This window comes from Sciurus carolinensis, chromosome 3 (assembly GCF_902686445.1).
Source record: "Sciurus carolinensis chromosome 3, mSciCar1.2, whole genome shotgun sequence".
Lineage (NCBI taxonomy): Eukaryota > Metazoa > Chordata > Mammalia > Rodentia > Sciuridae > Sciurus > Sciurus carolinensis.
This window is the reverse complement of record NC_062215.1, coordinates 80932200-80958010: the sequence shown is the minus strand read 5'-3', so window position 1 is coordinate 80958010 and position 25811 is coordinate 80932200. Positions and strand designations below refer to the sequence as shown.

At 38.2% G+C, this 25811-nt stretch overlaps 1 protein-coding gene across 1 annotated transcript; it reads left to right on the top strand.

Moving 5' to 3' along the window:
* The first annotated feature begins 9629 nt into the window (after positions 1 to 9629).
* Positions 9630 to 25260, top strand: Ddx18 (DEAD-box helicase 18). The gene is made up of 14 exons (XM_047547183.1): positions 9630 to 9792; positions 11259 to 11636; positions 13872 to 13994; positions 16336 to 16471; positions 16813 to 16913; positions 17016 to 17215; positions 17298 to 17412; positions 18555 to 18694; positions 19264 to 19425; positions 19871 to 20023; positions 20354 to 20467; positions 22118 to 22174; positions 22504 to 22681; positions 23656 to 25260. Exons 1-14 carry the CDS (start codon positions 9708 to 9710, stop codon positions 23796 to 23798), a joined length of 2085 nt encoding a protein of 694 aa, XP_047403139.1. The 5' UTR covers positions 9630 to 9707; the 3' UTR covers positions 23799 to 25260.
* The last annotated feature ends 551 nt before the right edge of the window (positions 25261 to 25811 follow it).

The window sequence follows — 25811 nt, the reverse complement described above, 5'->3', positions numbered from 1 at the left end:
CTCTCAGCATTCCAAGGCCAGGCTTGTGATCTTGACCCTACTTAAGCCTTGTCCTCTTCCTTCTACAGGATCCCATGTCATAGTCAATGTCTGCACCACCCAATTGCACAAGCCACTGGCACCATCATCTCCCTCCTGCCCGTGACCAACAAGCAGTTCATCTCATCCCAAAGTCTATTAACCTCCAAAATATTTCTCAAATAGGTTTGCTTTCCTCATAACTACTACCTCCCCCCTGACTTAGGTTGCAGTCTTCACTTCCCTGGGCTACAGTTTCCTCATATTCACCCTTGCATTCACCCATCCTCCATCAATTTTTTCTCCACACTATAGGCAGTTACTTTTCAAAATGAAAATCAGATTCTATCATTCTCTGCCATTTAATGGCTTTTCACTGATGTAGAATCAAGATCAAATTTTTATTTAACTTGGTTTCTAAGTCCTTGAAGGCACTGGCCTCTGCTCATCTTACCAGCCCCACCTGATGCTCCTGTCTATCTGCTCTCTGAACACCAGCCATAGGAGCCTTCTTTCAGATCCCTGAACTCCCCTAGCTCCCTCCTGCACAAGGATCTCCCCAGTGCCATCTATGTCATCTAACATCTAATACATGCCACCAGTCCCACTTACCCTTTGTCTTGCTCTAGTTACCCACAACTGATGATGATTCAGCTCTCAGGCAAGATGTTACTTGTTCTGGAAAATTTTTAGATTATACATTTGTGCTCAACTCCATAAGATCCAAGTGTTTTTTCATAACAAATATTTTGTAATTTCACCTCTACTATCCTAAAATTGAACTTCCAGATCCTAAACCTCCCTACACACATAATTTTTAAAACCATCAGTGTAGTGTCCAAATCATAATATAAAGTACCAATAATGGGAAAGCAAATAATGAATTAAAAAGATGTATTTCAATATATAAATGCCTACTCACTTCAAAAGACTTGTTTGGGCAATCTTATGTTTATAGAATCAGTATACAGAATCACTGTGAATAAAAAAGCCCCAAATGCAGATCAATATAGGACTGTCATGTTGGTGACTCAAATGCCATCAGCAACTCTGCTGCCAGTGACATGAGTTTCCAAAATGATGAACAACTCTCATTAAGGCTGCAAATAAAATGAAATACAATCTTCCCTCAATTTATACTGAATTAAAAACTGCAACATAACTATATCAGAAAGAATTAAGAGGATACTTGATTTAAACAAAGTAAATCATAACATAAAGTCAAAAGGCCCAAAATTTTAAATTCAGATATAAAAATATGTAAGTGACTTAGAAATATGATGGTGTCTACCAGAACAAAGAGTTTAGAAAGTAAAGGCAAGTTTCCACTGGAATGAAGACTGGAGTGGAAGACTTATTTTCTTATGTTAAAATCATGCTAAATACTTGGTATTTATATGTAAAATATAATTCAGTTCCAAGCTCAGATAATTAAATACATGACTAAGAGAATATTTGGAAGTCATATGTGAAGTGAGACAATTCTTTACCTCGGATACTGTCCTATAAGCTGTAGGATGTCAAACCCTCTGTTCCTCTCCACTAAATCCCTGCAATCATATGTGGAGGCCAACAAAAATGCTCCCACCAATTTCTGAAGTTCCTGGTAAGTGACAGTACTGAATCAGCACTTAACCACCGCAAATGCTCTCACAGAACCTCAATTTTCCTTTGTTATGGTTAAGTTCACTAGTGAATACTCTGAAGGTTCCACAGATTGAAAACATCCAATATTACATTTGTATTGGACATGTACAATTTTTATTCTTGTTATTACTTCCTAAATTATGTAGCATGACCACTAATTATAGTATTTATATCATATTAAATATTATAAGTAAACTAGAGGTGAGTTAAAGTGTTCAGGAGGATGTGCATAAGTCGTATGCAAATACTACACAATTTTATATAAGAGACTTGAGCATGCATGGATTTTGACTGACTTAGTCTGGGACAAATGACACATGAAAAAAACACACTTTAATATCAGATCTTAAAATATCCCTCATCATAAGTAATGTATGGTTCAGTCTCTCTCCCCTGTGCACTTCTTATGATTTAGAAGGAGATATTTTTCAAGCCATATAAATCTACCCCAGTCGACTGAATATTTTGGCATCAGTACAGGCCCAAGGAACAAACAGGATCGAAGCAGGACAGAAACTTCCAGAAAAATGGCTCTGAGGATAAAAATAAGTCCATAGTTACATCCATGATCCTGGAGCATCTTTTAAAATTAAGAATACGTGGATTGTAAGCTATTTAAGAGAAAATGTAAGACAATTAGAATGTTTGGGAAAAGTAAAAAGTCTGTAATGGGTGACATTTCCCTGAGTATAATGAGGCAAGCATGAGTTAACAATTATAAGCAGTAACAGGACTCTGTCAAGAAGAATTAGGAGAACCTGTCCAAAACAGACAGGTAGACCAATGGTACAGAATAGAGGGCACAGAGACAAACTCACATAAATACAGTTATCTCATACTAGACAAAGGTGCCAAAAACATACAATGGAGAAAAAATAGCCTCTTCAACAAATGGTGCTGGGAAAACTGGAAATCTATATGCAGCAAAATGAAATTAAACCCCTATCTCTCACCCTGCACAAAATTCAACTCAAAATGGATCAAGGATCTCAGAATCAGACCAGAGACCCTGCACCTAATAGAAGAAGAAGTAGGCCCAAATCTTCATCATGTCAGCTTAGGACCAGACTTCCTTAACCTGACTCCCAAAGCACAAGTGGGATAGATTCAAACTAAAAACTTTTTCTCAGCAAAGGAAACAATCAACAATGTGAAGAGAGAGCCTACAGAGTGGGAGAAAACCTTTGCCACATGCACTTCTGATAGAGCACTAATCTCCAGAATCTGTAAAGAACACAAAAAACTTTACGCCAAGAATACAAATAACCCAATCAATAAATGGGCTAAGGAAATGAACAGACACTTCGCAGAAGAAGATCTACAAGCAATCAACATACATATGAAAAAATGTTCAACATCTCTAGTAATAAGAGAAATGCAAATCAAAACTAACCTACAATTTTGTCTCACCCCAATTAGAATGTCTATTATCAAGAATACAAGCAACAATAGGTGTTGGTGAGGATGTGGGGGAAAAGGTACACTCCTACATTGCTGGTGGGGTTGCAAATTGGTGCAGCCACTCTGAAAAGCAGTGTGAAGATCCCTCAGAAAACATGGAATGAACCCACCATTTGACCCAGCTATCTCACTCTTCCATTTATACCCAAAGGTCTTAAAATCAGCATACTACAGCCACATCAATGTTTATAGCAGCTCAATTCACAATAGCCAGATTGTGGAACCAACCTAAATGCCCTTCAGTAGATGAATGGATAAAGAAACTGTGGTATATATACACAATGAAATATTATTCAGTCATAAAGAAGAATAAAATTATGACATTTGCAGAGAGATGAATGGAGTTGGAGAATATCATGCTAAGTGAAATAAGCCAATCCCAAAAAACCAAAGGCCAAATGTTTTCTCTGATAAGTGGATGATGATATATAACAGGGAAGAGAGGGGTAAGGGAAGAATGGAGGAAGGATGGATTGTGTAGAGAAAAATGAGGGGTGGGGATGGGGTGAGGGAAGGAAAGATGGTGGAATGAGGCAAACATTATTACCCTATGTACATTTATGATTACACAAATGGTGTGACTATTTCATGTACAACCAGAGAAAAGAAAGTTGTATTCCATTTGTGTACAATGAATCAAAAAATAATTTTTAAAAATTTATTTTAAAAAGAGAAAGGAAGTCTCCTATCACTGCAGAAAGTAAAACATCAAAACAATTTTTAAGTAGGATATAGTAAAGTATGAGCTACTTTGAAATATGATATTTACTAGAAGGAAGAGCTTAGAAAGTTAAAGTAAGTTACCACTGGGATAAAGAGAGGACTAAAAGATTTATTTTACATTGTAAGTATCACACTACTTTTTATTTATTAAACTTGTTAGTACTTAAGTTTCTGAGACGGTCCATGGTCAAGGACTATATGATCCATGTGAGTTTTTAAAGGATTCATTTACCCAACTCTGAGTTCTGTTAAAATAGTATGACTTAATATATTGTTAAAGTCACACAAAAAAATACCAATTCTCAAGACTGTAAATAGGGTGCTGAATGGGAAAAAATGGATATATTTTTCAAACAATGGTGTAGGAGCACAGAAACCTTAAACCCATTAATGGTTTAATGTCAAACTGCATATTTTTAGGCAATTTTTTGGCTGTAAGTTTCTTTACTAACTTAAAAGTGTGACCTAGGTCTGCAGTTTAGCTGATATTTCTCTTTGCTGTGTGTGTGAATCAATCCTTATCGAGACTTCTTAAGACATTTTTTTTTCTAGCTGAATAGCTATAAGAATTGAGGAGTACTCTATTGAAGGAAAAGAGTTTGTATCCCTTTTTAAAGAATCTTCTTGTTACAAAAGAGAGTAGCTTATTATAGAAAAACCTACTACCTTAGGGAAAATTATGATTTTAAGGATTATGAACCTGTCAGTCTATAAATTATGAGCTGGAGGCAGCATCTGAAGTTTTGATTAATCTGCTCATTATTCAGTTGACCCTACTTGCTAGCCTTGACAGCAAGTAGAAGGATCTGCAGTGTTAATCTTACTTCCAAGTAGAACAACATGGAATTTGCTTCTCAAATGCAAGCTGATGAAGCTTTCTAAGTAGTGGTCAATACTATGGAAAAGCAATTCAGTACAACAGGTCCTTAGAACTTTGTGGCTTGAATTCGGTGCTTCCAAGGGGCTTTGTGCTTCCCCTACCCTTTGGAGAATTCCAGGCCAACAGGTCTGATCTGTACTCTGTGGCTCATGAGTGTCTCTACCAAAACAAGCATGCTGATCGCTAAGGATTAAAGTAAGACTGAAAGCATATTCATCCTTTCATTCCTTTCTTCTTGAGTGCTCACATGCCAGGTGCCACCCTGTGTGCTGGGAAGATGAAGGTAATAAAGATGCCTTCCCTGTGGCACCAAGCGCTCTGAGCCCCAAATGCACATCTTTGTTGAGCTCTCTGGCTACTCCAGCCTACATAAAGTTTTCTTTACACACATAAAAGAACAAACCAAAGAAATATCTTAATGATATTAGCAACATGTATTGAGTTTTTTCTGTTTGACAGGATTGCTCTAAGCACTTGACATGTTATACACTCATTTCATTCTTTCAACGACTCTACAAAATAGTAACCAACATTATCCTCGCTTTATACATAAGCCAGCAAGAAATTCAAATAACTGTCTCCACATTTGTACAACTTGGTTCCAGTTTGTAAGTAATGAGGATGCCAGTTGATTATTTCTTTCTCAAAAACATAAGATAAACCAAACAGCAAGTTGTTGGAGAATAAAGAGGCATTCTTTCATAATCGCAGAAGTAAGTTCCCCAAGACAAAGGGGATGAGTATCAACAACACAGTTACCTGGATGTGACCTGGGCTCACACAGCCACATGCTAGTTCAGGCCTTGTTTTGTCTACACCTGAACCTTCACTCCAGGAAGTCTCACGCTTGTGAATTCACAGATAGCTACTTGCGAAAATAAGCCTGTGAAAAATGAAGCAAGAAGTAGAAGATTTGTTGACATTAGACTGAACAGGGAAGTGTTTATTAAAAAAAAAAAAAAAAAAAAAAAAAAACAGAAATAAACAGGAACATTTTTCTAGTACCTTTTGCTCCACTGCAATGCCTTACCTAAGTAACTTAGAGGAAAATGAACCAATAAAGGAGTTAAAGGGCCCCAAAATGTGCTTGAGATATATGCTACTGGCAAACTTGGAATGGACAATGAGGAATGCATGACAGAAAGACACTGCAGTGCCAGTGGGGCCGGGTGAACTCGAAGATACAGAATCACAAAAAGAACCACCAATGCCGATGACAGCTTCTTAAATTCGAATTCCTTGCAGTTGGAAACTTCTGAGGTCTACACCTGTCCAGGTCTCCAGTCAAGAAGTTAGATAAAGAATGGAGAATAAAAATAGGAAGACTAACTTCCCCACCAACCATATTTAATAAGAAGTTAGATGAGGACCAGAAATAATAAATATGGAAATAAATAAATAGGAATAAATAGGTTGCCTGTAAAAGAAGAAAGCTATTCCAACCAACAAAGAAAGGTGCTCCACTTGCCAAGGAGGATCAAGAAAGGAAGTGACTTTTTATATTCTTCTCCCAGAGAACAAGTACAAAAAAGAGAAAGGAAGAAGAAAGCAAGCAGACCACCCTTCATTCCTCCCCTTGGAATTTTTGCAGGAAGAAGCAAAGAAGGAAGAAGCTTGTGATTGAAGATGAGATTGACAAGTGCAATAGGTCAGATACTTTAATAGCTAAAGATGGCAGAAGTTATGGAGTCAAACTGAAATATTGGTAAAGAATTCCACAGCACACAGGGTACAGCAGGATATAAGAGTTAAAAGGCAAACACCCATTTACAAGCTGATGTGATACATGAGGTGAAAAAAAATTAATACAGAAATAATCTCAACATTATCTTAAACTATACCAGTCCAAAATATGAAACTTTCTAAGAAAAATCATATGACAAATAATATAACTTGAGGCCCACTCAATTGTGACTATCCTAACACCATTAACGAATACTTGATATGAAATATATCCAGTGTGTACTGCCCACAGATGAGCAATTAATTCTTCTGTAATCAGATGTCCATTGACAGATGAGATCAGCAATAAACAGATATAAGAAGAAACGATTAACACTTGGATTTGTGACTGGATCCTGGGCCAGACTTGCCACAGAGCCATCATCAGTATTGCTTTTGAAAGAGCCCAGTTTGCTTTTTTCATGGATAGTGATTAAGAAATACTTTTTAAGGAAAAATCATTTGCCATATGAAATTATATAAAGAAAATGCACCTTTTTGTTTCATTTTGCCTTAAAATGATATTTGAAGCTGAAAGTGCAGGTTAACATCAGGTTCAGTCTTTACAGGCCAAGGCATGAAGATCCCACATTATAAGACCTAATTCCCTCCCTTCACTATATTCAAGAGTGCCCAGCTCCTTTCTTTTAGTGAAATTCTTTTCCTTGTCTAAAACCAAGTATGTGATTCCTATTTCATTGCCTCCTCCCAAATTTGGGCAACACATTAGTGTAAAGTATAAAGCTGCTCCCCTGCCCATCAGGTGCAGCCATTTTCCCTGCCTCCCAACCACTTGTCAATCTGTGAACATCCTGGCTAGCTATTGGTTCTTCAGTCAGCTTGCAAGTATCCTTCTCCGATATTGATCCCCTGTTAGCCCGGCGGAATTCAACTGTTTACTGTAGCTTCCCCGCCATCTTTCCCCATCCTTCTGTCTGTCCTCCTCACTTTTCTCTATCCTCCTGGCTTTCCACTCTCTCTAGCGCGTGCCCTTTCTCTTTCCTTTCTCTTTTCCGCTCATTTTGTCTCTTACCCTGCAGGGAGACACTCTGTTTGCTTAACAAACTCCCTTATGTGATTTCCCGTGTCAGGCGTGGTTCCATGGGATTTTCCTTACAATAAGAGTATGTAATAAATTATTTCAGGAATCAACAAGCCTAAAGTTCCTGACAGAATATATTTTCCTGTGTCCTGTTCACACCCCATTCCCAGAGGAAAAGCCTTTATAGTCTGTACCCTCTCCATCTCTACTTTGCAAGGCTTATGCTAGATACCTCAAGGTTCCTCAGAGACACTCATGAATCTTTCTAACAGTGCCTCTGCCTGTCCTAAACTAGATCACGCCCCTAGACCCTCCTGTTTGGGAATACAAGTCAGAGATTCTGTCAAATAGGACAAGTCTTACATAAACCCAAGCAAATTAATTTTTAGAAATTTGCCACAGACCATTCTGTTATAAGCTGGAGAATCAAATTAACTATGCATGAATTTCATGTGCTTTGTATCAAGTTCAACTAAGATATATGAAGATACTCCTTTTGACTTTTGATAAGTCTCTATTCTTTATAAGTATCCTAGTTTCAGGTGTTTTGTTTTAGCAACAGAAAAGAGACTATGACATTCTTTTATTCTTCCTTCTCTTAATTCCCACATACAATTGGTCACCCAGTTATTGTTTGGAAAATGTATCTAAACTCTGTCTTTTCTAGTCCTATGACCTTCATAATGTCCCTACTAAAATGTTGCAAGTCACCTGTTTCCCACCAGGAAATCAAGTTATGCGAAGGAAGCAATGTCTTACACGTTTGCAGTAATTTAGCATGCCTTGACAGTGTAGAGTGATAAACCTTATAAAAATAGCATTTGAAATTTCTTAGAAAATCACTCACAAACCTAAAGCAGTGATTTGAGAGGTTGAATCAGTTATTTCTGACTCACAATTTTAAGGTGTTGGGGAAACAGATTGATTCCTTTCCAGTGAATTGGAGCACTTTTTATTTGATGAAAAGAAATTACACAATCTGCTTTTTATTTTACAAACAGTTGTCTTAAATCTAAGGATTCTGGATGGAAATTGGAAGAACAGGGTGGAAAAGGCATTGTCTGTTAAACTTAATTTTTTTTTTTGTTTTTGTTTTCTGTGGTGCTGGGGATGGAATCCTGTTAAACTTAATGTGTTTTGTTTGTTTGTTTGTTTTTTGTGGTGCTGGGGATGGAATCCAGGGTCTTGTGCTTGCAAGGCAAGCACTCTACCAACTGAGCTATCTCCCCAGTCCAAATTTAATGTTTTTAATAGGGTGGCAAGAGACGACATTCCTCATCCTTTTTTTTTTTTTTCAATTTTTATTTACTGGTACCAGGAATTGAACCCAGGGGCACTTAACCACTGGGTTCCCAGCCCTTTTTTATTTTTTTTATTTTGAGACAGGGTCTCCCCAAGTTGCTTAAAGCCTCGCTATGTTCCAAGGCTGCCTTTGAATTTGAAATCCTCCTGCCTTAGTCTCCTAAGTCACTGGAATTACAGGCATGTGCCACCAAACCCGGCGTCCCTATTCTGCCTGAGGGTAGCTCCATGCCTACGTATAACAGGCATTGATTGCATGAAGATCCCATCCCTGGCCCATGCCCAGACCAGGATGTTGCTTCTTTTTTGTGCTTTCCCTGTCATGGGTCATTGTGTCCACCGTAGTTTTAATTTTCTGTCTCCATGGAAGTTCCTTAAGTTCCACTAATTCATTTCCAGCATTTAGCACACATCTACCACAAACTCTTAGCACAAATGTGGTCAAATAAGAATAGCTAGATAGTGAATAACTGTTGGATAACTGTAGTCGAAAAAAGAGATCCTTACTTGGAAGCCCAAGTAAGAAGTTTAAAAAACATTAAACATATGCTGAACACGAGGACCACAGGATTTTCGGAGGCACATGCTTAATTGTGCCCTCCACTGGACCTGGTTTCTTCAGTTACCACGTTGGGGAAACACAAACTATGGAGGCTCCCAAACCTCCCTAATGCGCCTCCTGGTTTGGCACAGGGTGATTCCTCCGCTTCCCCAGGGGGCGCTGAACCGCCGGGCAAGCACCTGGACTCACTTCCTTCCCGGAAGTGTTTCTGCCCCGCTGGGCTGGAGCGTTCCTGTGACGTATTTCCCGTTAGCCGAGCTGCGCACATGCGGCCTGAAAGGAAATTACGTCTTTTCGGAGGAGTGGAGATCAGTACCTCAGCACCGCAGTAAAGGCGTCTCTCCGGCATCATGTCGCACCTGCCGATGAAACTTCTGCGTAAGAAGATTGAGAAGCGGAACCTCAAATTGAGGCAGCGAAACCTAAAGTTACAAAGTGAGTTGAGTGGTGGCGGAGGAGGCTCCTGCGCGGGCCGTGGCGCGCTCTGGCGACCTGGCGGGGCCCGCGGCACTGGGTGGGAAGTCCCCACGGGTCCGGGAGGCGCGGCCCCTACCTGGGAGCACGTGTGATCGCGATTCGCTAGCAGGCAACCTGGGGCAGCATCCTGCCGGGTCCCGCGCTGCTCTCCACCAGCCGAGTGGCCCCAGGACCGCCCCTGACCTCTCTGAGCATCAGTCCCTCCCTGCAGAGTTAGAGCAGGAGGCCGCTGGGTTGACTTCTAGGCTTCCAATTCAACTTGCCTTTTGCATTTCACCTTAACCCTTTTGGACTACCTCACCACCTTCAGGCTCCACCTTGTCCCCCTTCTCTCCCGTTTCCAGTCAGACACGTAGAACTTTCTGCGCACATTCCTTTTCCATCTTTTACTTAATTTCTGTATTTCTTCCCCCAAAAGTGTTAAAAAAATTCTTCGCAGAATTTTCCTGATACCATCGCCTATCTCCTGACTCGCCACTACTGCAGGGCTTCCTTATTTTCAGCTCGGAAAGTGTCCTCTGCACACGTGAAGATTTGCCTCTTGTGTCCTATATCGTTTTTGTCGCTCCCAACTTGAGGCTCAAAAAGCTTCAATACTGCCCTGTGGCTTAATTAGGATTTGAAGTCCATATTTCCTGAGGGTGGGCCAGAGATAATGAAGTCATTGTATTAACCATTTGGGTTCCATATTAGGTATAACCCCGACATACACAAACACACACTGGGGGAAATACTGGAGGCATATCGTCTCTGGTTTTCAGTAGACATTAATTGATTGAAAGAAGTTCTGGAATAAGCAGTAGGTTTGTGGGCTTAAGGAATGTGTTTTGACAGTTCCTATAGTATAATTAGCATTACTCTTTGGTTTGTGTATAAGTAACAATTTGAATGAACTGTCGTGTTGCCTACATTTTTTTTTTTCCAAATATAAACAGGGAAACTTTTGTAAAGACATTCTTGGGTATTTGTATATGATGTATATTGGGACAAATAGTGGTTTTATCAACTTGAAATTTCAATTCACTAAAGTCTGGACAAGTTAGGGTTGATTGTTGTGAAATTATCAGATGTGGTACTTAGGAGAGTAACATGTAAATACTTTTTTCAATGTATCAATTAGTTATACTTACTAGATACTTCAAATGTATGTCTTGTAACTGCCATTGTCTATACCCATCATATTTGAGCTCATTGAAATTTTCCTTTCCTAACTCCTTAAAGACAGATAAGGACTTTTGAAGTTAAGAAATCATTGTAGCTTTTCATTTTCCAGCATTTTTCCTAAAGAATGCCTACTTTTCATATAGTAAACACCAAGAAGAAGCTAAATAATTTGAGTCCCAGAAACCATAGAATTTTTTATGTGAAATTCCAATGTATAGAAATAAGCCTCCTTTCCTCACGTATGTTCTGTTTTTAAACAGGGGCCTCAGATGTGAGCCTATCAGAAACTCAAAATGGTGACGTGCCTGAAGAAACACTGAAAGTCAGAAAAGTTAAAAAATCCCTGAAGCGTTCTGTGACTGTGGGCTTTCCAGAAGTGCAAAATGGAGATATGTCTGAAGAAAAAGTGGAAAATATGAAAGTTAAAAAATCCCTGAAGCATTCTGTGAATGTGGGCTTGTCAGAAGCACAAAATGGAGATAAGTCTGAAGAAATAGTAGAAAATGTAAAAGTTAAAAAATCCCCCCAGAAATCTACCATATTAACCAATGGAGAAGCAACAACACAGTCCCCCAATTCAGAAACAAAAAAGAAAAAGAAGAAGAAAAAGAGAAAAATGGTGAATGATGCTGGACCTGGTAGGTACTTTGTTCTTTGAACTTCAGCCATTTTATCTAAATAGTTCCTCATATTCATCCCCCTTCCCTTTGTTGTTATTGTGTGTACATGATATGTAAGAATTCCCCTGTGTTCATCACACCAGAGACTAGGCTGGTAACAGAAGGAAACCTTTTATTGCCAGAGAAGTGGGTATATTTTAACTTTTATCAAAATATTCAGCAGAACATCATGTTTTTACATTCCTTAACTTTGAAGAGAACCCCACACCTAAATAAGAATTTATTTAGAATTATAGGAATGTTCTTTTTGTCTGTTTCGGTTTTTGTTTGGTTTTTGGCAGTTATGTAGACTTTATGATCAATAGAACATAATATGGTATAGTATTTTAGGTTTGCCTATTTACCTCTTTTTTGGCCTCATTTTTTCCTGTCATACATTTCTACCCTTTTAAAAGGAGTCTCAATTGCAAAGTGTATAAAATAGCATATAGGAAAAGTTCTGAACAAATAGAATGGTTAATTTCCAAATAATGGTGAGGGATGGGGAAAAGGAAAGGTAATGATTGAATTTAATAAACTCAAGTGAAGTTATTTGCATTTTAATGATATGTGGACAAGCAGAGATTTCAATGCAGGATAGAACAAGGTTTGTCAACTATCTGGCTTTCCACCAATTTTTTAAATAAAACTACTAGATTTCAACATTGCCCATTCATTGGTTTACTTTGCTTTTATTGTAATAGAGACCATATGACCCACAAAGCCCAAAATATCTATTAACCCTTTATAGAAAGTTTGTCAGACCCTGAGTTAGAACATCATGAGTTTATCTTGTCTGAGGAGCAGGTTTCTTTTAGAAAGGAGCTTTGAACTTTCCTAACATTTTACTGTTTTCTGTCTGTCTACAAACTAATAAATTTATAGATGATGAGAAATTGTCTACTAAAAAATAAAACAAGATAGGGAAAAGTGAAGATTAGGAATTAGTCTTTATGTAAAGTAATTGCAGTCCTAATGTAAAATTATTAACAACTTCAAGAGTCTCATTCTGAAGAGTCTCAAGAAAGTAACATTTCTAGTCTCAAACACTGAATCATAGTATTGGGAGTTTTAACATATGGGTGAACTTTTTTTTTTTTTAATATTGTTCAGTTACCAATGGACCTTCATTTTGTTTATTTATATGTGATGCTGAGGATCAAACCCAGTGCCTCATACATGCCAGGCAAGCCCTCTTCCACTGAGCCACAACTCCAGCAATATGGGTAAACTTTTAAGAACTGTTCTAAGGAAAGCAAAAGTGATAAGCCATATAGAGCAGCTAGTAGTGTCCATGGTTTTTGACCTTTGTCTTATAGTGCTGACCTTTTCCCAAAAGAATTTCAGTAAGGTACTGGGAAAGAGGCCAGTACTGGACTACAGAGCCCGGAGTTTTGAACTAGGTCATTTCTGTTCAAACTGGCATTAGTGGGTGCCATAAATTTCTGTTAAAAACCCAGCATCATAGCAAACTCATTTGAGCCAAAAGGGATGTTTAAGAGAGTTATGGGAAGAAAGGCATTTTGGACCATATTAAGAAAGTTGTGAATGTGAAGCCTCTCCCACTTCTTGAAACCTAGCATCAGTCTACTTCCTGTCACCCAGTTAAGTAAATCATTGCCTTTGCTTTATAGACTATCTAGGAACATGAACAGCCTCTGTTTTTTTCTGTTCATTTTTCAAACTAAGGTGGCTTTTGTAGAAAATGAATGGTAAATGACAGGAGGGGGGAACATAAGTGCTTCTGAAGTTTTTAAAAATTACATTCATCACATGTGCCATTTTTTTCCCCATTGAAGTGTGTGAAACTTGTAACTAGTGTCTTTATATTATTTAGTTTAACTCATAAAGTTTTTTAGTGAAATGTTATAGTACATTGAGAAACCTAAAATAGGGTTTGGGGGTGTAACTCAGTGGTAGAGAGCTCGCCTAGCATGCGTGAGGCACTGGGTTCAATCCTCAGCACCGCATAAAAAATAAATAAAAATTTTAAAAGGTATTTTAAAAACAAAAGCCTAAAATAATAACTTTGTTGGCAATTAGTATTATCCTGAATTCTTAAATGACATCTTTTTTCATGAGAAGAGATTCTGATAAATTAATATCAAATATGTTAGGCTTTGGAAAATATACCTCTTTACATCACAAATCATTTGATCTCATTTGGTATTTTTATTTTAAGAAAAAAAATTGTTTTCTTTTTTAAAACCAAAGATGCAAAAAAAGTAAAAGTTGAAGAAGGCACTGAAGCTCATGAAGAAACAGAAAACAGTGTGGAAAAGCCAGTTGATGAGGAAGAAGACAGTGAAATACCCAGCCTGCCCCTGGGACTGACAGGTAACTTCCAGAAAATTTTTCAGAGATACATTTTCTCAAAAATGTGTCTCTGGCCGGACATAGTGGTACATGCCTGTAATCCCATCACTTTAGAAGCTGAGGCAAAAGGAGCACAAGTTCAAGGCCAGCCTCAGCAGTTTAGCAAGGCTCTAAGCAACTTAGCAAGACCCTTTCTCAATAAATAAATAGAAAGGGGCTATGGATTTGATTTAGTTATAATGTTCCCCTGGCTTCAGTCCCTGGTACCAAAAAAAAAAAAAAAATGTGTCTCTGGTTTATGAGCTTGAAGGTTCAGTTGTGACTTTTAGTTTACCTGGAAAAAGTAACTGAGAAATGCTTTATATATCTTTCTGCTGCTGTTTTTCCTCTTCATTTTTTATCTTGTGGTGCTGCAGTACTTTTGTTTCTTCTTTTGTTCTTCAGTTCTCTGTTCCTAACATTTTTATATACATCTGTAGCTTCTGGGATCCTATGTTTTGTTGGTTTATCCTTTTCTAAGTCCTTCCATGTGGAGTAGGGAATTCATGGCTTGCCAGGTTAATCTCCTTTGGCTTTTGTTCTTAAGTAATGTCAAGAGTTTATATTAGAATTCAGTGCTCCTAAGCAGAATTGTCTAGGAAGTACATAAGCTATTGTTTGGAGCTTTTTTATTTGTTAAGATATTGAGGTCCAACCCCAGACATGCTTGATTAAAATTATAAAGGTTGGCCAGTGGTGTAGCTCAGTGGTAGAACACTTCTGTAGCATGTGCAAGGCCCTGGATTCAATCTCTGGCACATTTAAAAAAAAAAAAAAAAATGTGCTGGTTATGGCAGTAGTTCTCAATCAGAACAGTGTTGCCTCCCAGGTAGAGTTAATAACTCATCCTGGTTTGTCAGACTTAGCACTGAAAGGTCTTTATCACAGGAATCTCCTGTCCCAGACATACCAGGAAGATCAGTCACCCTGTCCCTAGGAGACATTCATGGTTGTCAGATCTAGGGGCAGTCTATGACATCTAAAGGGGAGAGGTCAGGAATGTTGTGTGACTTTTTATAATACATAAGATAGCCTTCCAGAACAAAGAGTTATCCTGTTTGAGGATGTGGCTCAATGAGTACTAGCCTTGTATGAATGAGACCCTGGCTTCAATCCCCAGGGCTGAAAAGAAAGACTTATACAGCCCACAGTGTCAGTTCATCTGTTCTTTAGGTGGGACCTGTATCCCAATAAATTTACTATAGGTTGAAATTATAAATCAAAAATGCATTTAAGCCGGACACAGTGGCACACACCTGTAATCCAAGTGGCTCTGGAGGCTGAGGCAGGAGGATCATGAGTTCAAAGCTAGCTTCAGCAAAAGCAAGATGCTAAGCAACTCAGTGAGACCCTGTCTCTAAATAAAATTAAAAATAGGGCTGGGGATGTGGCTGAGTGGTCGAGTGCCCGTGAGTTCAGTACCCAGTACCCTGCAAAAAAAATGCATTTAATACACTTCACATCGTTACTTAGACTACATAAACTTGCCCAGGACTCTTCACGATGTCACTTCAGATGTTTCTTAGATGGGACTGTATCCCAATAACTTACTCTAAGTTGAAAATATGAATCAAAAATGCATTTAATATACTTAACATTATCACTTAGTCTTCATTAAACATGCTCTGAACTCTTATAAACCCTGTTTTGTAATTTTTTCTTGTAATTTATGGAAATATCATACTGAGTGAAAACCAGAATGGTCGTATACGTGTGCTTTCACGCTGTTGTAAAGTTGAAAAATTGTAAGTTGAGTCATCTGTCATAAGTTGGGGAGCATCAGTAGTGCCAAGACTGAGACTCCCAGATTTATACTTGCTCATGGCAGTGTGGGGAGCTCCCCAACATGTATCTGATGCCATCCCTGCTGAGAACCACCACACCACTTGATATGTGGGATCATTCTAACATTGTATCTGCATCTGACTCTTCTCAGTTGTCTTTTTGGTTGACTGCTTTTTTGGTGGACTCAGACATAATGTTTATTAATGCTTAATATTTTCACTTTTTATATCAGACTTCTTCTGGACTCTCCCCTCCCCCACCTTGGCATTTTCATTTTATATAAGGTACCTTGATTATTCCTCCTCTCTGCCTCTTACTACAGTGTGGAACTAGACTTTAAATCACATAGCCTTCATCAATGGAGAGTCTTAAAAATATATATAGGGTTTTTTCCTTTGTATTATCACATAGAACGATTGGAGCCTAATATATTTTTTACTATAAAGAGATCTTCTAAATAAAACTATAGGCAATTATAAATGGCAGTCTTAACTTTTAAAGAAGTAAGTTTGCTAATGATAAATTGTCTTCTGCTTAGGAGCTTTTGAGGATACTTCATTTGCTTCTCTAACTAATCTTGTCAATGAAAACACTCTGAAGGCAATAAAAGAAATGGGCTTCACGAACATGACTGAAATTCAACATAAAAGTATTAGGCCACTTCTGGAAGGCAGGTATGATAACATTGATGCTTGGACATAAGTGTCTATTTTTAGGACTGTGAGATTGTAAAGAATATGAGTATGTTCTGTTGATTTTGATATATCTAGCCTGTATTGAAAGCATTATTTGTTAATATTTGAAGAATACTGTTCATTTCTTTTCTATAACATAGTTCTTATAGAGGTAAGCATGTAACCAAGATGGTTGATTCATCAGTGGGGAAGGCAGGAACCGGGTCTGTCTGCATGGTTTAGCTTAGTACCTAAAATGTGTGCTTAGTATGTGGTGGGTAGACAATAAATATTTTTTTAATGAGTAAATTGAATGTTGTCTTTCTCTTTTTAACATTTAGGGATCTTTTAGCAGCTGCAAAAACGGGAAGTGGTAAAACCCTCGCATTTCTCATCCCTGTGATTGAACTCATTGTTAAGTTAAAGTTCATGCCCAGGAATGGTAAGCTTTTGATCAGTTTCTGCCATTATAGCACTGCAAGTTTGCTGTGGGTTTTAGACACCTGTGGTGACTTTTACTGTCTTACTTTTTTTTGCTTTTCAGGAACAGGAGCCCTTATTCTCTCACCTACTAGAGAGTTGGCCATGCAGACTTTCGGTGTTCTTAAGGAGCTGATGACTCACCACGTTCACACATATGGGTTGATCATGGGTGGCAGTAACAGATCTGCTGAAGCACAGAAACTTGCTAATGGTATCAACATCATTGTGGCAACACCAGGCCGGCTCCTGGACCATATGCAGGTAGAGCATTATTATATAGTGCCTCTTATTAACATTTGACAAACGTTTGACAACTGACAGTTTTTCTTTTCCTTTTTGTTAGAATACCCCAGGTTTTATGTATAAAAACCTACAATGTCTGGTTATCGATGAGGCTGATCGTATCTTAGATGTTGGGTTTGAAGAAGAATTAAAGCAAATTATTAAACTTCTGCCAAGTAAGTAGATTGCATCTACATGTGGCTTTCATAGTAGAAGTCAGAGATGGTTGTTCCCATAGGAATATTATGATATTAATACCAGAATTTTACTGTGGCTATATGACCTACTTGTGCCAGTCATTCTTAGAGATAATTTGGAATACATGCATCAAACTTAATACCAATTCATATAATAGTTTTTGCTGTTTCAGAAGTTATAAGGCAAGTGAAACAGTGTTAACATAAGTCTCATGCCTTCCCCCTGCCATCTTATTTATTCTTACCTTATCTAATGTCTTCCAGGTAGCCATAGTCTTGTTACCTTCTGTATTAATATCCGACATGTACTTGCCTTGGTTGTAGTCTTGCAATATCATATGTAAACTGGTTATATCAAATAAGACCGTGTGTTAATAAATCATGTAAAGGATTATCAAAATATACACTTGGCTTAATAAACAGTCCGTACTTAAAATCCACAGTGTTTTATACTCTGACATGTTTATTCTTGGAAACTATCACTGCAATCAAGATAATGAACATGTCTTTCACTCTCAGGTTTCCTTATACCCCTTGCAGTCCCTCCCTCCTTCCCTCCTCACACATGTAACTTCTCCCCCTGGTGACTGTTAATCTGCTTTCTGTCACTAAATCAGCTTGCATTTTCTAAGAAGTATAAGTGGAATCATGCACTGTGTACTCTTTGGGATCTGGTTTCTTGCACCCAGAAAATTCTGTTGAGATTCTTATATGCTATTATATGAATCAGTTTGACTTTTTCTTCCTCAGTAGCATTCCATTACGTGAATATACCAGTTTATCCATTCACCTGTTGATAAATGTTTCTATTTACAATTTTGGGATATTACAAGTAAAGTAATGACTGGTGAGGGTTTTTACTATCTATCAACAGTTCAGCTTTTCTTCTTAAGTGAGCTGGAATAACTTGTCTTTCAAAGAATTTGTCCATTTCGTCTTAGCTATCAAATTTACAGACTAAAGTTTGCAGTATGTCCTCTTACCCTTTGTAGTATCAGTAGAAGTCATAAGTGACAGCACATCTCCTATTACTGATATTTCCACTTTAAGTCTTTGTAATTATGAAGCAATTACAGAGATGCCCTGGAAGATTTGAGTTATTTTACGTGTGTCTGTTTCAGCACGCAGACAGACCATGCTCTTTTCTGCCACACAAACTCGGAAAGTTGAAGACCTGGCAAGGATTTCTTTGAAAAAAGAACCATTGTATGTTGGTGTTGATGATGATAAAGCTAATGCAACAGTGGATGGTCTTGAGCAGGTACTTTTTAAATAAATAACCTGAAACTTCAAGTATCTTATTTGGTATTTCCTTGTATTAGAAATCATCCAGAAACCAAATGGGTTAATGAACTTTTAATTCAAATATAGTGAAATTTGGTATCTGACCCTCCTGGTATAAAATACCATGAAGTCTCAGTAAATTAGTTTTCTCTCTAGTTGTTGATAACTTCTTGTCACATGGCAAACATTTTTAATCACCATCCATTTTAAATGCAGTTTTTTTGTTGTTTTTTTAAAGGTTTTTAATAATCTCCATAGGATACAAGGTGAGCTAGGTGAAGGAAATACGGACTTTGAGATGTATAACTATAAAAGGTGACATGCAAACACTTGATGAAAACAGGAATTTAAGGTTGAGATTTTTGATAAGTAGAATATTCCTTGTAATTGGATGAAGCGTGAAAACTTTTAGTTGATTTTGTTTTAAAGTGCTGTCAGAAAGGCTGTGCAGTTTATGTGCTTTTTCTCAGTGCTAACAATCAGTATTGGCTCATGATGCTAAAAGTTCACTTGGTTAATTTGTATCTTTATCTGAACCACTTGTAGGGATATGTTGTTTGTCCCTCTGAAAAGAGATTTCTTCTGCTCTTTACCTTCCTTAAGAAGAATCGAAAGAAGAAACTCATGGTCTTCTTTTCATCTTGTAAGTCTGTAAAATACCACTACGAGTTGCTGAACTACATCGATTTACCTGTCTTGGCCATTCATGTAAGTGACTGATGAGCTTATTAAAAATTGATTTAAAGTTGCTGGGGATGTAACTCAGTTGTAGAGCACTTGCCTAGCATGTGGGTGTTCCTGGGTTCCATCTCCAGCGCTATAAAGGAAAAAAACAAAAACAAAAAACAGGTTATACTCTTTTTTTTCTATAACTCATAGGAATGGAGGTATTGCTCTTTCCTTGAAACATAAATAGTTCAGTTACTCTTAGCTGATTGATCCTGTATGGAGGGAAGTCTGCTGGTGTGGAAGGGCATGGTTTACAAAGAAGTAACGGACACCATTCCCCTCCTATTGGAGAAGGAAAACACAATCCAGAGATTGAGCTTGAAATAAAGTAGAATGGCACCTCCAGGTCAGGGTTGTTGCATCTAGACTTCCCAGCAGCAACTCAGAATTCCAGCTCTAATGAATGTTTTTTATTTGATTCTAGGGAAGGCAGAAGCAAAATAAGCGTACCACCACATTCTTCCAGTTCTGCAATGCAGATTCAGGGATATTATTGTGTACAGATGTGGCAGCAAGAGGGTTGGATATTCCTGAAGTTGACTGGATTGTTCAGTATGACCCTCCAGATGACCCTAAGGTAACTACATTCTCAGGGTGTCTTCAGAATGACTTTATGAGAAGCAGTGCGCTTACTCTACACGTTCCCAAGAAGCACCTCATTTCATATGAGGTTTAGCCCTACTGTCCTGACACCACAGTACTTCTCTAGTGTTAAATGGTTAGGGCTTTGTGAATCCCAATGAGAATTTGAAAGGCATTCATGGTCTTAAATTAGAAATGTTAGATACTTGGGGTGATAAGAGCAACAGATATCTAAAGGAAGTCACATACTCAGAATGCAGCCACATGGCTAACAGTCACGTGTGGAAGTCAGTGCCATAACAAAGTTTTTCTTTCTCTACCCAAGGAATATATTCATCGTGTGGGTAGAACAGCCAGAGGTCTAAATGGAAGAGGGCATGCCTTGCTCATTTTGCGCCCAGAAGAATTGGGTTTCCTTCGTTACTTGAAACAATCCAAGGTAAAGATCTTTGCTTAGGAAAAATAAATTTTATGGAGTGCGGAATGGATTTTAGGTTGGGAACCGAGTCCTCTTGGTGGGGATTGTAAGCAAGTACATGATACCTCTAAATGTATCACAGAAATTTTAAGTCAGAGCAATCCTGTTACTGCAATTGTTCAAAAGGTTAAAAAAATACAATTTTACATACTTCCAACCCAGGAAGTGTAGATGGAAGGATCTACCGCATGGATCAGCCCTCTAGCTGTGTTGCTCAACAGTGCCTCTTACGTCTGTTTCTCCTCTGACCATTCCCTGAAGTCCTGTTTAAAACTCTTCCACCATTGTAGTTTCCCTCACACCTAATCATCTTTCTCCTGCCTCCCTCCTACAGTCTTCTCTATACCCCTGCATCCTGGTATCTTTCCTTTTTGCCTCATGTGAAGCAGTAGAGATCCTCATTCATGCCTGCCTCTGCTGCCTCCTGCTTTGTGTTCCTTGTTCTCATCTGCTGGTCTTCAGTCTCCCTTATAGTTAGCACTTTACTATCTGAAATCTGTCACTATAAAATATAACCTCAACCCTCAACCCATTCTCTTAAACTGCTTTCAGGGTGACTACCGCCTGCAGCCTTTCCTCCGTCTGCCTTTTGGGGAATATAGTTTCTATTTTTCCTCCTTACCTCCCACTCCATCCCAACCAACCAGATCTAGCTTCATTCCATCCTACCAGAACAAAAACCATCAAAACCATAAGTGGCTTGTTTTTAGACCTGTGGATACATGTCAGGTCTTCTCTTCTATGACACTTGCCTCTTTGTCTGCCTAGCACAGTCTTGCCTGGTAGTGTTCCTCTTCCTGAAACTTGGTGTAGTTTCATGTAATTGCCCTGTAACCTTTGTACACTTTCTCTAGAAACTCTTTTACTAATTTTCTAGAATGCTGTGGTTTCAGCTATTGCTGTCTCTTTTGAGAAGCTGTCTGGTTTCCTGCCCTGTGTGTTCCCACAGCACAAGAACTCATTTATCTGTCTCTTCCACAGTACTGAAAAGCAAGTTTTCTGAAAGCAGAGTCTAGTACTTGGGCACCAATTCCCCACCCCCCGCTGTACCTAGCATAGGTCTTGTGCTTTTTCATTTTATAACTGACAACAGATTCCTCTTGTGGAAGTATGTGGTCATTGTGATGACTGGTGTCACAGGGTCACAGAGCAGGATGATATTAGAGCCCCTCTCCTTACATGGAGGGAAAGGGCTGATGGTCCTTTTAACTAAAAATTTCAGACTGCTTCAAATAATCAGGATGATAGAGATCCCTAGAGAAAAGTGCTTCATTAAGCTCATTATCCTGTTCAGTTCCTCACCTTAATCTTTTAGGAAAAAAGAAGTGAAGGGCCCCTAGCATGGTTCATGGGAACTCAGCAGAGCAAATGTGGAGCTTTCCATTGACATGGAGAGACTAGAGAAACCAAGGTTTGCTCTCTGTTCTGAGGGAATTCCACAGGGCATCCTTCTCTGTCTTTATTACTTATTAGCTACATTGAAACTATGGCTGCCTGATTCTGTCACTTCCCTCACTGTTTTTGGAACACTTTACACTTTCTTCATTCATCCAAAAATGTAAGTATTGATCATTCTGGTTTAATAATCTTTATATTTCTGTTGTTTTCTAGGTTCCATTAAATGAATTTGACTTTTCCTGGTCCAAAATTTCTGACATTCAGTCTCAGGTATGCTTCCTCTCCCCTCTTGTATTTCTGAGTAAATGGTAACCTTTATTGTGTTGTCCCCGTGCTCTGAGACTGCCCTGTGTAAGATGGGGGCCTGGGCATGCAGTTGTTGAGGTTGCCTGCTGTCCAGTTCCCCACTGCGATGCTCTTGCTCCTCTCAGTCCATAGCTATGAGAACTTCAGCATGTTCTTCCCACAGTATGATTTTACAAGTAATCCAAAGCCTAGAGCAAATATATTAAAAAATTGTCTTTTGTAGGATGACTTTGTTCTAAGAGTTGAGATTTGCTTTTTTATTTTATTAAAGCCAATGTTTCTTTCTATTTCAGCTTGAAAAATTGATTGAAAAGAACTACTTTCTTCATAAGTCAGCTCAGGAAGCATACAAGTCCTACATACGAGCATATGATTCTCATTCTCTGAAACAGATCTTTGATGTTAATAACTTAAATTTGCCTCAGGTTGCCCTGTCATTTGGTTTCAAGGTGCCTCCTTTTGTTGATCTGAGTATCCTTTTTTTTAAGTCATCCTGGAACTAAGGGACATTGGGCTCCATGTGTACTCTGGCAACTGACCAGAGACTTGGGTGTTTGTCCTGGTCATTGTCTACTTGTCTGTGCTAGAGAAAGGGAGTGAACAGGGGTTAACCGTTAGAATGGGGTCACAGGAACAAGACAACTTGGGACTTAAACTTCAAAAAGACAAAGGAATTTGAGTGACAGTGAAAGGCAGAAGTAGTTGTGCATTCCAGAAGCACAGAGGTAGAAGAGCAGACATCAGGTGGTTGCCCAGGTCAGAGTTTTAAGCCTCTTAGAGTCTTTCAAGGGTCTTAAACAAGAACAAGGTAAGTTTGTAAAAGAAAAAAAAAAAAAGTGTTCAGGGTAAAAGACAAAGGGAATAATACTTCCAATTGATTTTGCTGCATATTATAATATGTGTTTTGTCATCATATTTTCAGCAGAGAAACTGAACCAGCTGAGGCAAGGCTTGTTCTTTACTGTTAAGGCAGTAGTTCCTGAGGGACTAGAAAACCTTGTTGGGTCGCTGTCCCCATTGTAGACATTGAGTAAATGTCTGCCGTAATGAGTACACACTGAATCGGGACAGGGAAAATAGCTCCTTCACCTGGCTACACATTCCTGTATCAGCTTTGAACAGAAGTGAAAGTCAGTTGTTGTGATACAGGGTATACTTTTTAATGTGTTCTTTTTGTCCTGGTAGCTCCTTGTTACTTGTCTTGAATTTCATTGTGTGAAGTCATTTACAAGACTGTTACATTCTGTTTTAAAAATTATACCTCCACAGGTACTTTTCCACTCCTAGTCTTCAGCAGATTTGTCCCACAATTCCATGTCCACGTTTTCATTGCGGGGGAAGAAGAGTATAGGGACAATGCTGTGCACACTGGTTTTTCTCTCTGTAGATGTTAGATTGCGATTCATCACCTTTGTTGCTTGAGTTCCTTAACATTTCACTTGTAGATGTGAACAGCAGTGAGGGCAAGCGTAAAAAGAGAGGTGGCGGCGGTGGATTTGGCTATCAGAAAACCAAGAAAGTTGAGAAGTCCAGAATCTTCAAAAATATTAGCAAGAAATCAACGGACAGCCGGCAGTTCTCTCACTAAGATAGTTTCCTTTCATCTTGAGTAACTTTGTTCTGAAAGTTTTTTTCTTTCTCTAACAAAGGAATTTTTGTAGCCTTAGATTCTTTTTGAGCTCTACTGTGATAAAATTGTATTTTAATTTTAAGTACCACACAAAAATAATTATATAATTGTTTTAATATAATTCTTGTACTTTTTGGTATGTGAAGATTTTTATTGTATGGATTGCTATGCTTGGTTGCTATAGAAAGGAACTTTAGTATGCTGATCCAGTGGTAGTGATATGGAAAGTAGTTTGGGTTTATTTTTTAGTTTTGTTTCTTGAACTTTAACCATATTTTGGAACCCCTTCTGAAAATGTTGACCATGTTCAGCAGATACCTAAGAAACACTTTAGGTAAAAACATTGCTTTTATATATTCCCAATTTTAAAATGATGAGCCTTTCTCCAGTTGTTATTTGCCATTATTACTTGAATGAAGTGCCCCTAAGCAATCTTCTCATTGTGGAGAGAGGGAGAAAATTGAGATTGTGAACCTCACAGCAGTAGAAATGTAATATTCTGTTCTTTCATTTCGTAACTTAGCTAAGGCCTTTTTTAAAAAATAAATAAATAAATAAAGGTAATCCTCATTTCAATTTATTGCAAGGTGATTTGGAGTTTAATAAGCCCTTCCAACTCTGCAGAGAACTTAGAAGATAAGGCCAACTATCAATAGATTCAAAACCAAGTCATGAGACATAACCCAGCATACATTGTTAGTTTCTTTGTGAGGAAAAAATTACCTCTTCCAGATCCTTGAAAGAAAAGATACATTTGCACTGAAAACTGAAAATGAACTGAGATCAGAAAAAATAGCAATCAGCAATTTAGTAAGTTGGGATATTTGTCATAGGAACACTTCATTTCTAGTGTTTTGTGTAGTACATAACTACAAAGTAGTTACATTTTATAGCAATTCAAAACCAAAGTTGCTAGCAGCCTTCTGCTGTTGCGCCAGTTAATATTCATAGTCTCATTAAATGTAATTATGCAGAGAATATCAAGTGGAGAAGAAACGGTTAGATAAACAACATTACAGTAGGAAAAGGAAAGAACAATGTTCCGCCTCTAGGCTTGGCTACTGTCACCCTGGCTGGATCTCTTGTGTTTCAGACCTTGACTGCTGGGCTTCTGACTGGCTTCTTAGATTCCTAACTCCTACCATTTAGTAACTTTCATTCCTCAGTGCCATTTGTTTGTTCATTTCAGAAATAATTATGTTTAAAAAAATACAAAAGCGAAGGGAAGAATATTTAATCACTGGACAGAAATTATAATGTTGATACTTTCATATGTAACATTCCAGGTTTTGTATGCATGTTCATACATTTTAATATTTTATCAAGTAAAGTCATCCTCTGCCTACTACTTGTAACCAACTTGTTTCAGAACGTGTTATTTTCCTGTATCATTAAATAATTCCCCCGTATTTTTATAATTCATTTGTGACAGTACTTTGTTAATCCTTGCTTGGTCCACAGATGTGACGGAGTCTTTCCAGAAGATGCAAGGCCAGGGCAACAGCATCCCCAGGCTCATTTGCACATGAAGTGTTCCTCAGACTCTTACGCTAAGAGCACAGCCGACAAGTAGCTTAAGTGATGTCATGAAGGTTAGAAGGCAGCAGGGGCAGGAAGCCAAGCAGATCACTACAGGTAAATAGAAGCCTTGGGCTCTTCTAGTCTGCAGTGGTGGTTAATCATTGCTGTATTGAAGTTTTTAGTTTGGGCAGTTAAATGTAAAACGAGTCAAAATATCAAAAAAATGGACCTTATTTATCCATAAATTAATTTTTTCATAAATTTAGTCTGGATCAAATTCCACCAATGCCACTTAGATTTATCCTATTTCATGAGATAACTGAAAGTAATGCTGCCTAATTCATAAAAGGGTAAGAATAAGGTAACTGGCATGGTGCTCTGTACACGTGAGACATTTGTGTATCCTCTGTGAAAAGCTTGCTACCAAACAGCAGCAGGGATAAGGGCTAA

Excerpts from the sequence above, each read along its gene's own strand:
- Ddx18 (XM_047547183.1), top strand. The coding sequence starts at position 9,708 with ATGTCGCACCTGCCGATGAAACTTCTGCGTAAGAAGATTGAGAAGCGG. Across the intron at positions 11,637-13,871 it reads GGTGAATGATGCTGGACCTG|ATGCAAAAAAAGTAAAAGTT; the intron begins GTAGGTACTTTG and ends TTAAAACCAAAG. Across the intron at positions 22,682-23,655 it reads GCCTCCTTTTGTTGATCTGA|ATGTGAACAGCAGTGAGGGC; the intron begins GTATCCTTTTTT and ends TTTCACTTGTAG.